Source organism: Aulonocara stuartgranti (assembly GCF_965226115.1).
Source record: "Aulonocara stuartgranti genome assembly, chromosome: 6".
Taxonomy (NCBI): Eukaryota; Metazoa; Chordata; class Actinopteri; order Cichliformes; family Cichlidae; genus Aulonocara; species Aulonocara stuartgranti.
The window spans coordinates 10575656-10587758 of record NC_138944.1 but is presented as its reverse complement, the minus strand read 5'-3'; the positions used below and the strand labels follow the sequence as shown (position 1 = coordinate 10587758).

General features: G+C 38.9%; 2 protein-coding genes and 1 long non-coding RNA gene across 5 annotated transcripts; all 3 read left to right on the top strand.

Annotated features, from left to right (window-relative positions):
• Nucleotides 1-742: 742 nt before the first annotated feature.
• LOC309709022 (polymeric immunoglobulin receptor-like) lies at nucleotides 743-2262 on the top strand. Its single transcript, XM_082537440.1, has 3 exons — nucleotides 743-778; nucleotides 980-1306; nucleotides 1902-2262. The coding sequence occupies exons 2-3, from the start codon at nucleotides 1042-1044 to the stop codon at nucleotides 2231-2233; spliced, it is 597 nt and encodes a 198-aa protein (XP_082393566.1). The 5' UTR covers nucleotides 743-778; nucleotides 980-1041; the 3' UTR covers nucleotides 2234-2262.
• A 2261-nt stretch (nucleotides 2263-4523) lies between these two features.
• Nucleotides 4524-4994, top strand: LOC309709224. The gene is made up of 3 exons (XR_014277450.1): nucleotides 4524-4620; nucleotides 4725-4792; nucleotides 4908-4994. It is a non-coding gene; the product is annotated as an uncharacterized lncRNA (long non-coding RNA).
• Nucleotides 4995-6583: 1589 nt separating this feature from the next.
• tekt4 (tektin 4) lies at nucleotides 6584-10300 on the top strand. 3 transcript variants are annotated; one of them, XM_082537798.1, is made up of 9 exons: nucleotides 7149-7206; nucleotides 7283-7826; nucleotides 8275-8345; nucleotides 8455-8598; nucleotides 8679-8765; nucleotides 8867-9002; nucleotides 9074-9228; nucleotides 9298-9514; nucleotides 9716-10300. In XM_082537798.1, coding segments are annotated over exons 1-8 (1353 nt in total). In that variant the 5' UTR covers nucleotides 7149-7204; the 3' UTR covers nucleotides 9512-9514; nucleotides 9716-10300. The 3 variants fall into 3 exon arrangements, with proteins under 3 accessions (XP_082393925.1, XP_082393924.1, XP_082393923.1); XM_082537799.1 differs by lacking the exon at nucleotides 7149-7206 and adding an exon at nucleotides 6584-6689 and having other exon boundaries at nucleotides 9298-10300; XM_082537797.1 differs by having other exon boundaries at nucleotides 9298-10300.
• Nucleotides 10301-12103: the final 1803 nt, after the last annotated feature.

The window sequence follows — 12103 nt, the reverse complement described above, 5'->3', positions numbered from 1 at the left end:
AAGAGTTGTGGAATATCTTTTTCTGTGTGTTGTACATAAGAGATCAGTGTGGCATCCATTTTCAGAGACCACTTTGGCATTTGACCAGAGTGCAATCTCCATGTTGCAACGTGTGATTAAACCCATTCAAAAAATACCCTCACCAGGTGTTTGTAGTTTATTTTAAAATTGTCACACCACCTCCCCAGCCCTGTGCTTCAACGATTCTGAAAATTAGTGCGACTCATGGCTGTTCTTTCAATCTAATATAGTCCTCCTGCTTTAAACAGGCTTCTGTAAGGGAGAATAAACCAATATGGTGATCAATTATTAAAACATTTCCAAAGCACAATTAGCAGATTAATATTGCTTTCGTATTAATACATGATAAGATAAGATAAAACTTTATTAATTCCTCAGGTGGGTTCCTCTAGGAAATTCGGTATGAGTAATAATAAAAAGAAATTATAAACCTCAAATGGGTCCTTTTTCTGTACTGAAGGTGTTGGATTTTCAATTCTTTAAGTATAGTTTCCAAAATATACTTAAATAATTTTTGTGAATTTTTCATTGTGGTGTTTATGTAATACTTCTAAATACTTTCACCACTAGATGGCATATGTCAGCTATTAGACAAATAATTGAAACGCCTTTAAAGGAAGGGCCATCTAAAATGTTCCATCTCCTATGTGCTGACAGTCTAGTTCTGCCTGAAATGACCACTGTGTGCGCATAATTCTATTTAGATGAGCCAAAGGAAAGATGTGGAGCCTTCATAACCTGCTGTTTACCCTCTGCAGTAAGTTGTTTAAATGACTAGATAAGTGAACATACAAAGATTAAAGGCAGGTGTAGATTAAATAGTACATTTATCTGTTTTAGAATTATGGAGCACACTCCGCCACACACTCTGTTGGGTTTGTTTATTTCTTATAAAAAAGCACTTACTTTACTCGTATGAAAGCTGACAAAGCATAATGTTTTCACATTATTTCTACAGTTGCTCTGAGATGTGTGACCACCGCAGTGGAGGTGATCCATGTGACTGGATATTTGGGCAGTATGGTTAAAGTTTTCTGCTCCTATGATGAGGGTTATGAATCATATGAAAAGTACCTGTGCAAGAATGACTGTGGCAGTTATGATGTTCTTATTACAACATCAAATCCAGTGATAAACAAATACAGGATCCATGATGACAAAACCACACGAATCTTCACAGCAACCATCTCTGATCTTCATTCTGTGGATGCTGGGCAATACTGGTGTGGGGTGACCAGAACTGGAAGCGATATCTACACTGAAGTCAAGCTGGAATTAGTCCGAGGTAAATAAAGGCTTGACAAAATTTAATTGTACATTGAATGTGAATACAATTCATAATGAATGAAGTTGAAAGTAATGACAACAGTTTCAGGATAATAGTATTAGTAGATAAAGAAGTCTTAAATAGAAATGTGACCGTTGACATCATTGGGAGGGGGGGTCAAATGTCAATGTCAGAACAGCAGAGGTGGGAAGTAGCTGTACTTAAGTACAATAAGGTGCACTTAAATAAGTTGAATCTGCACTTTTACCACCTCTGAAGAACAGTAACAACACTGTAAATATGCCTACACGACATATACATACAAATACATTTACAAATACAAATAAATTTAAACTGTCATAGAAGCATAGTAACTGTTGGGGGAAAAAAATGCAACTTTATAAAACATCTTACAAAGTTTTATAATGTGATTGCACTGAAAATGATTTAAGAATTTAAAGTCTGAAAACTGTAAATTCAGGATAGAAAGGGTGATGGCTGAGAGCATACCTATATGTAAAAAGAGTCTGAATGACGTGAAAATACAAACCTGTCTCTTCTAGCTATTCTGTAGCAGTAGCACATCTTCTGATATTCTTTACTTTCTCGACAGACAACTGCTGTGACACTGTGACCAAAATCCAAAGTTATGAGGGTCATGAGTCCATCAGTTGTCCGTATGAGTCTCAGTACCAGAACAGCCTGAAGTACATCTGCAGAGGAACACGGCCCTCCACATGTCTGCAGCAGGCACTGATCACCTCTGACACCAAATCAAATGGACGATTCACACTTGATGATGACAAAGTGTTAGGAACATTCACAGTGACCATTAACAATTTGACTCAAAATGATTCAGGGTCATACCTCTGTGGTGTCCACAGAAACTCTAAACTGGACATTTTCACTTATGTTGAGCTGGAAGTCCAAGGTGAGAGGTCTTAGTTATACCTCATTACATCAGCCCTAAGATGGCACTGGTTTCTGTCAAACATTCTCCAAGAAAGTTTAATATTTTTTGAGTACTGAATATCTTTTGTTTTTCAATCTGACAGAGTGGTGCTGTCTCAACTCAATTAAAATAAATGGCACAGTAGGACATCCACTAACTCTGCGGTGTCCTTATCCTGCACAAAACTGGGATTACAAGAAGCTTTTCTGTAAGGGAGACCATCGCAACAATTGCACAAACGTAACCAGTCAAAGGAGGTTCACATTGCAAGATGATGCTTATTCCAACTCTTTCTTGGTGAGGATTACAGAGCTGGAAGCAGCTGATGCTGGGACATACTGGTGTGGATCAGACTCACAGTGGAGAGTTGGAAACTACACAAAGATTCAACTGTCAGTGGGTAAGATGAACATGTGTAGATGTGGACAAAGTGAATTGAGCTGTAAATTCCTCCTTTTGGTCCCCTCTGTACAAACACGGGCTGTTGTTGGCAGTTCTAATGTCATTAGAAAATAAAAAAAACTATTATAATGGGTTTCACGCTACGAATAGAATAGGTGCACAGAATAGTGACAAAACAATACTACACAGAGCAAGAAATGTTGGGCCCTGTTGGTTTCCTGACTAGTTATTGATCTCTTTCTTTGATTAGTTAAACTAATCAAACTTCTATAGAACTGTAATCTGTGGCTATTTTGCCTTTGTTAAAATATCTATCTGCTAGATAAGCAGGCATAACAGGCATAAGATGTAAAATATGAATAAAACAACATATTTACAGCTATACTAGCACCATTTCTATGTTCTCTTATCTGACATGTGAAAAATAGTTGCATAGCATTCACACGAAACAAACCTCTGCTAAAATAGAAGTGCCGAAAACAAAATGTGTTGCTGCCTTTGACACAGAGATAACATCTTCTTGCCCAAATAATAAAGCCAACCCTTTTTTTCATGCAAAGCTTATCAGATATTGAACCTATCTGCTTGTTAAATTATCTAGGTTTATGTGCTAAAAAAGGTTCACAGACTTCTTAGCACGATATCTGCATGTAGCCGCCCCCTCCCCCAAGGCTCATGGGTATCATGGAGGATTGTTGTCATAAACCCTGCAACTGCTTGTTCGTCACATAGGCAGAAAACATAAGCTTGAAAACCACAAGCCAGCAGCTTGTAAAGTATAGTGTATGGTTTCACACAGCTCTGAATATTTTGAATATATATTACAAACTGTTTTCAACAGCCGATAACTTTCTTACTTACAGCTTCTACCTGGTGAGCCGCTCCTGGCAGCGTTGGGGGGAGATATTCTTACACCTTGTTTTAGCTCATCTTATCAAATCATTATCCATACCACTACTGTACACTGTATGCAAAAACTAAATAGAGAAAAGTTGTTTAAACAAAACAGTTTTAAAAATCATGAAATTATCATTTCACCACTTGCAGCACATTAAAGTCAGTAATTGCAACAGATAGTCTAATCCTTAATCCAATTGAAATGTCATGGTGGGATCTGAGAGCTGTGCATAAATAAATCCCTGCAAACCTGAATGAACTGAAGCAAAAGAAGAGTGGGCCAATATTTCTCCACAATCATCAGTCATACAGAAAACAATTACTTCCAAGTTCTTGCTGCTCAGGTTTGTTCTAGAAGCTATATAATCAAGCCATATACTTAGCTTTTCACAGCATTGCTTAGAGTCCTGTTTGCAACTGAGCATGAAGTCTTTGAACTGGTGCTGGTGATCATAAGGGCTGCTTAATCTAGTCACTAATACCTGTCCTTCAACATCAACATTTACATCAGCAGTTCCTCTCCTCTATTCTCTTCTTCTCTTCTATTTAACTCCAGTCAAACAGCATATCTCAGTGACTTAATATACCATGTTATAGTAAAATGTTGTACAATCTGTTGGATATTTTGTTATAAGAAGTAAGTAGCTATAAATCTGAAGTAAATTGAATGAATAGCGTCAGTGTGATTCAAAACTTTGAACCGGTCAACTGACATATGAATGCTACCAAGCACAGAGGCCTGTTGCTATGTGGACTTAAACTAAATTAGCTAAGTATTTTTCCTCTGGCAGTCTTTCTGCAGCACACCACCACTGAAAATTTTACCACTATATTGGAAATCGTAGGACTAAATTCAACAGATGTCCCCGGTAAGTCTATTAAAGGTAAACTATGTTTCCACATTATGGTAAACATTTGGTATTGGTCCTGAAATTGATGTATTTTTTTACTCTGTTCTGTTTTGGCTTCTGTTTTTCAGATGCCACAGTCTATGTGGTTTTTGCTGCACGCTCTGTGCTGCTACTGCTACTGCTGTGTGCCCTGGTTATAGTTCACAAGTACAAATATTACAAATTGAAAGGTATTTTTTTAATCATAACATACCCATAGCATTCACAACAGACCAATGCACTGAAATTTTCATGCAAAAAAGGCATAAAACTTTCTTATGACATGTGTATTCAGAAGCTGAAGTCCCCATAAGCAGACATCCACCCAAGGCAGCAGAGGAAGAGGAACTGAGTGCAGCAGATGTACAAAAGCTAAAGTCCATCGTCTGTCATAAACCCTATTACAAATGCCCTCCACTATTCTTTGCTTAACAGTGTTTTCTTTCTTCTTTTTTCTTTTCCCTCACTAACCAACTAGTCCCATCAGATGACCACTCATGTCTGAGCTTGCCTCATCAGTGCTGGAGCCAACCCAGCCAACACTGGGCAAGAGGTAGTATCTGGTTAGACACCATGTTTCTATTATTTTCAGGCCTTAGAGTACAATAAACTCGGTTTTATCTGAATTTAGAAGCAGGAAATAAGAGGTCATCCAGGCCTGTATGCCATTAAGAAATTCCTGCAGTTTAACTAATAGATGTGTATCATACAGCTTCAAGGACAGATAAGCTGGGTATCAAATATATTTGTGCATTAAAAGCATCCAAACAAGGGATACAAATGTATTGCACAGAAAACAATTTACGTTATACTTGAAATTAGTGCTGTCAGCGTTAATCTCATTAAAATGAGGTTAACACCATAACAGCATTAACATGACAAATCTCTGTTAGCTGCACGGCGCTAACGCGTTAACGAGCTAACTGCTCTACCACGTTAACACCCTGCAGCCCTTGCACGGGGCGATCCGCTGTTTGCTCTTTGTTGGTTCTTCTTTAAATTTCTGGAAATCATGAATTTTTGGTGTGCACGAAAAGGCAGACCTTAAAACAGCATTGTGCCTTTTAGCACAGTGAGGAAGAGATGGGTCAAACTGGAAAAAATCACAACAACAGAAGATACTGTTGAAATAAAAATTTCTAATAAGAAAAACAGTTAAACAGTGCCAGTACTAGATTATTCTGTTTGACAGTAGCAGCACAATTTAATATACAATTACTGAAATCGTTTGTAATCCCCACTAGTTTTATTGTTGTGAAATGGTTGCTCTTGATTTATTTAATGTTCATCTCCTATTTTTTCTGATACGTTTGTCTTCATTTGTATTATTTGATATAACTTAAATGATGTGCCCTACATGTGACATTTTCACATACCTGTGACACTTTAGAAAACCCAAATTGTAAATTATCTACAAAAGTCAATAATTTCATCTGTATCTGTGCTATTCTTGCTGTCCTGGGACTGTTTCATTAGGCCAATAGCTTTTGGATGAGGAGTATATCCAAATACTGCCTTCACTAGAATTTCATCCTGATATGTCTCATATTGTACATGCCGGGGACATGCTGGGTCCGCGTTTTCATCAAAGGCAGATGCAGCCAGAAGCTACTGCTGAACTGCAGGTGGCTCTCATCCAGGAGACAAGGCAACAACAGATCCAGATACATGTGCAGTCCATGAGCAGATAAATTACACCTCCACAGGAGGCAATACGTCATATTACACACCTTGCGTATACAAGGGGCCTTATTTCAGCAGTGGTGTTGGAGATTTTGTCAAAATTGCCACTGAAATTTTTTTTTGTTTGTTTGTTTGTTGTGTATTTAGATTTAGAATTTCTAAAGATGTGCTGCATATAACCTGCCTAAAACTTTGGAGTTGTTGTTTTAAAATAAAGTGCCAAAAGTCTCCCTCTACCAAGAAAATGATTTAATTATCATTTGCCCCCTTTTTTTTCCAAAAAATATTTGGAACTACTATGTACCAAGAGGGATAAAGTTCCCTCTTTTGCATTTTATTGTTTCTCCAAATTAACCATCTGTTTTAATGTAATAATTTCACGAATAATCATCATCTTGAGAACAGGAAGAGCCAAGGATGCTCTTCGTGGACCACAGCTCAAGCTCAACACCATAACCCCAGACATCCTTGACACCAAACTGGACCACCTGCTCCTGGATCAAAGGCTTCCTCACCACCGTCCTGAATCAGAAAGTCCCCCACATACCACCCCTTCCCACTCACCACCGCAGCAATGGTCTGAATAATCCTCATCACTCGGGCCACTCACATGACTGTATACTCAGATCAAATCCTTTGCACTACTTCCAAGCACTCCTCTTGATTGCATATATTGCATATATTTCTCCTGTTTGTTATTTATTCCTGTTGTCTTACTATTTATACTTTATTCCTGCACCCAGCCTGGAGCACCCATAATTTTGTTGTAAATGTACAATGACAATAAAAGGTTATTATATTATATTATATTATATTATATTATATTATATTATATTATATTATATTATATTATATTATATTTAGCAACTAAACAACAAATTCTGTATACTATACTACAGAGATTTAAAATGGTTCTCTTCTGGTATACGCTGAATTGGTCCCAGAGTTTTATTATTATTTATCGTATTATTATATACTTGGGTTTGTTGTTTGACTGATACTAGCATTTGATGATTAGCCGTGTCATCTGAGCCAACATGCGTAACTAGGCAACACCAAACAAACAAACCTACAGCTTGGTCCGGACTGTTAATGTTAGTGCTGCTACTTTTTATTTGGGACTAAATCTGCTTTAATCAGTCCAAATAAATCGCGTCTTTTTTCTTGCAGGCCATTTGAATTGTTAAAAAAAATGTGCTCGGATGTTGTAGTATCACGACCTCACTATGACAGCAGAGCTGTAGCTCAGGGGGTCCCGGAGAAAGATCATCTTGTAGCGGCCCCACAGCCGTCCTCGGGCTTAGCCACAGCAGGGTACCGCTCGGCTAAATACACCCCGACTGAATGGTTCTCCAACTACCAAAACTTACTTCATCAAGCCGGTACCGACTGCCACGAAGCTACGAGCCTTCAGCGAGAGTCCAGAACTTTGTACCAAGACACCGATGCATCCACTTTTAAGACACAGGCCGAGGGAACACGTCGTCTGGGAGAGAGACTACAAGAGATCCACTACTGGAAGTCTGAGCTGCAGCGGCACATCGAGCAGCTGCTGGCCGACACGGAGTCACTGGTGGCGCTGAAGATGCGGCTGGAGAAGGCGCTGGATGCCACCGAGATTCCCTATGCTATCGCCACAGACAACCTGAACTGCAGGGCGAGAAGGCTGGGAGCTGACCTGGTCAGAGACACTGTGGAGGAAGAGTTGTTCAAGGTGATAGACAATATTTCATGATCCAAAATAATATCGCCTAAGTGTGGGCTTGCAAAAATCTGAACGTATAATTATAATTAAAGTGAAATTTGTATTTGGATACATTTTCTCAAAAGTGTATTTAATTTGATATTTGACCAATTACTGCTTATGGGATATTTTAGACACATTGATATTTTATTTTGGAATAATGCTTTTCAAATTAAAGGGAAAGAATCGCACCTAAGTTAATGGCAAATGTGAACTAGTGTGATCTGATCAACTGGCAGTGGCAGATTTCACCTCAACAAACTAAGAATGTCTGCTTTTTCTTGTCTTCAGTGATATTTAAACATATTTGAACTGATCTTAGCTCTTACTGTAATATTTTCAGAGTAAAACGTTTAATAATGAGATCCAGCAGATGGCAGTAACACATTAACCAGTAAGATGACTCCGTCTTTTGCAGGAAGTGGACTTGATCAGGAGTGTCCAGGCTCTTCTGAAGAGAACTACAGCTCAGGTTGTCAGTCAAATCAAGTAAGTTTGAAACTCTGTTTAAAACTGCATAACATGTAGAATTTCATAACATGAAATATTTATATAACTATAAACAGAAACTTTTATTTCATGTGTGTCTATGCATCAGGTTGAACAGAGAAGCCAAGCACACTTTAGAGATGGACTGGTCTGATAAGTACCAGGCCTACCATTTTGATGACCACAGCGGAAGACACAGTAACATGAGTTCAGATACGCAGCACCATCCCAGCTCAGCTGCCATGCAAGAACAGTGAGTTTGAGCAGCTGGAGATATTACATAAACCTAAAAAAACGAGAAACAGTCCTGATAACTTTTTTCACTTGCTGCAGGGTGTCCAGCCACCCATCATGGACGAAGTTTACACAAGACAACCTGTTCAAGGCCGTGCAGGAGGAACAGGCTACCAACAGTCTCAGGTTAGAGCACATACTAGTTCATATACTGCAGCAGAATCTGAAACTGATCCTGGTTCATTATTTATTATTTGCTTTAAACAAATGGAATCCTTGTGTGTTAGATTGCTGGTAGAGCAGGTGCTGCAGGACACGGCTGAGGATCTGAGAGTCCAGTGCTCCAGTGTTGACCGAGCCTTTAGCGAACGCTGTGTGGAGCTGAATGAGGCCAAGACACAGCTCAATATGCAGCTCAAACAGGTGGATGAACTGACAGACAGAGTAAATGACTGGTTATTAGTTGATGATTGATTGTATTATCTCATGTGTAGATCTTGGAGCAAATTGGTGCCCAGGAGAAAAACATTGTGGCTCTGCAGCAGGCCATTCACAACAAAGAAGCTCCACTGCGAGTAGCTCAGTCCAGACTTTACCTTCGCTCCCTCAGACCCAACATGGAACTGTGCAGAGATGAACCCCAACTCAGGTATGCATGCACAAAACAATAAACTGCTTTGTCTTTCTCGCTGCTCTGATTTTTTGCTTCTGTCTGTAGTTTGGAAGGGGAGGTGAAGCAGATTGATGCCACTCTGGCATCTCTACAGCAGAAGCTGAGCAAAGCCAGAGAGTCCCTGTCTCGCCTGGAGGAGTCACGCATGGCGTTGGAGAAAGACATCAACTGCAAAACCCACTCACTGTTCATCGAGAGGGAAAAGTGCATGACTCACCGTAAACGATACCCGACCACTTCAGCACTGTCAGGATACTGAAAGGTTCAACACGTCTTTGTTTGGCTCTTTTTTGTGTTGCTGTAATTAGTAAATGGTTATGACCGATATAAAGATGACTTTTTACATTTAGTACTAAAGGCATTAATATGACCACATATTTGATCACAGTTTTGTATACTGTTCGGTTTGTTTTGGTTCTGTCCTTTTAGCGTTCATAAGTAAAACACATATCTTCTGTCTCAGGGATATCTTCATACACATGATCACCATCATCATTATCATAGATGTGCCAGTTGTTCCGCTCCTCAGAAGAACCCAAATTGAAACACGCCTCAACAGCTTGGTTTTCATAAGTCTAAAAAACAAATAGAAGGAAAGATTACAATGACGAAGGAAACTCACAGTGAAATTCAGAGGTCACAATAAGATGGACACATGGCATAACAATTTCTTGATGATAACATATTTCTTTGGCCCACTAGCACCAGGTGCATCTATTTCTCTGATTTTTTTAGCCTAAACTGAGTAAATAGGAGTCTACAGAAATGTAATATTGAAATAATGTACACATTTTAGAGGACATGGTGGGAAGATGTTCCTGAGAATAAACGTAACATTTACAGGACCACTGTCAAAGCAAGCTAAATCGCCAGTACGGTGCAGCAAACATTGCACTTTCGAAATGCTTCTGATACTGTCTCATGTATTTTCCTCTCACATGATCCTTAAGCTTTACTTCTCCTGCTTCTTCAGTGTTTATCGTGATTCTGTTCATGGCGATGTCAGCTGCTGGAGCAACACAGAAAACAATAAATTAAAGTGCTTGTGTGTGGACAAATCTATATATGTGTTTGTGTGCATATGTGTGTATTACCTCTCACTTTGGTGCATTTATAAACCTTGATCCAAGCCACTGTCGGTATCAGCATTATAACCAGAGGTGCGGGCAGAAAGTAAACCAGAATGTGAATTGCTGCAGGAAAAGAAATATTTAAGAGAATAAAATCTGCACAGAGGTATCATAATATCCACATATCATATGTTCCAGTCTGTCTAAACAGCAGAAATAGCACCAAATCTCTAGACTGATCAGCATTTGGTACCTTGTGTTCCTTATTTCATTAATAGCTAAATGAGCACTCCTATTTTAGAATCACAAATCATTGAAATTTTGAATGCATGAGGATTTACATCACATTTAAGTCCCTTTAACCCAAAAGAAAAAGAGCTATCTAGGAGAACATAAATCTTACTGTACAGCAATATTTTTTGCTTCCTGTTTCTGAAATAATAAAATACATTATATATAATAAATACTTTCTGTATTAGCTTTCATAAGAGACATAACTATAAACTCTCACCTTTGACTTGAAGCTCAACAGCAGAGAAAACATCTCGTCCACTGTTTCTTTGGACACCACAAAGGTATAAACCAGAATCCCTTCGGGTCAGTCTGGTAATGCTCACTGTAAATTTTCCTAACACTTTGTCATCATCAAGTCTGAATCGTCCATTTTCTTTGTTGTCAGAGGTGATCAGTGCCTGCTGCAGACATGTGGAGGGCCGTGTTCCTCTGCAGATGTACTTCAGGCTGTTCTGGTACTCAGACTCATAAGGACAACTGATGGTCACGGAATCTTCTTTATAGCTTTTTATTTTGGTCACACTGTTACAGCAGCTGTCTGTCAGAAAGATAAACATCAAAAATTGTCACAAGCTAAAATAGAGACTAAGTAAATGCAAAGAAAAAGATGTCAAAAAACTAAAATAAGTTTCACATTTAATTTTATCCTGTCATCCAAAAATGTGTGCTGACTCTTATCTAAGCAACATGCTTATATCTGTACTGTATTACTTTTTATTTTTGTGTGTATCCTTTGCTTCCTTCCATGTTTCACGATGAAAGAGAAACCTCTGTTTCATCGTGACACATGGAGTGCAGAAAGGTCAAATGTTGCTCAAATGTTGTTCATGCTGACGAGTGTCACTAATGTAAGTGCAAAAAAAATTGTCAATGCTTTGTTTTGAAAACCTTCTCCAGTGTGCTCTAGCTACTTTTGACAAATCCATCTGTTGTCAGAGAACCCCGCGCCCCAAAACTACAACATACTAAATAACTATAGAAGGTCATTTTATTTACCTTGCCCAACATCCACTGTGACTTCAGCGTAGATGTCATTTCCAAATAAGGAGATGCCACACCAGTATTTCCCTGCATCCCTTTTCTGCAAGTTGAAGATCGTCACAGTGAAGATTTGAGCCTTTGTGTCATCGTAGATGGAGTATTTTTTGTTTTTCGGTTGTGTCGTCATGATAAGAACATCACTCTTGCCACAGTTTGACTTGCACAGGTACTTCTCGGAAGATTGAAATCCCGTCTTATAGGAACAAGAAACATTAACATCTGCCCCCTCATATCCAGACACACGGATCACCCCTGCTGTGCTGGTGACACAGCTCAGAGAAACTGTAAACAGAAGAAAACAGTGTTAGGTACAGACAGGGACAGCTGGTATGAATGGGCTGACAGGGCTAGGCCCTCCCTTGGCTTTTCAAGAAAAAATTATAAGAAATTATATTAAATTCCCCTCTCACCCCTGCAGGCAATCTATCCTTCAAGCTCGGATCCTC

Coding starts and splice junctions, on each gene's coding strand:
- LOC309709022 (XM_082537440.1), top strand. CDS start 1,042: ATGGTTAAAGTTTTCTGCTCCTATGATGAGGGTTATGAATCATATGAA. Junction 1,307..1,901: donor CAAGCTGGAATTAGTCCGAG/GTAAATAAAGGC, acceptor CTTTCTCGACAG/ACAACTGCTGTGACACTGTG.
- tekt4 (XM_082537798.1), top strand. Junction 9,003..9,073: donor TCAATATGCAGCTCAAACAG/GTGGATGAACTG, acceptor TCTCATGTGTAG/ATCTTGGAGCAAATTGGTGC. Junction 9,229..9,297: donor AGAGATGAACCCCAACTCAG/GTATGCATGCAC, acceptor TTCTGTCTGTAG/TTTGGAAGGGGAGGTGAAGC.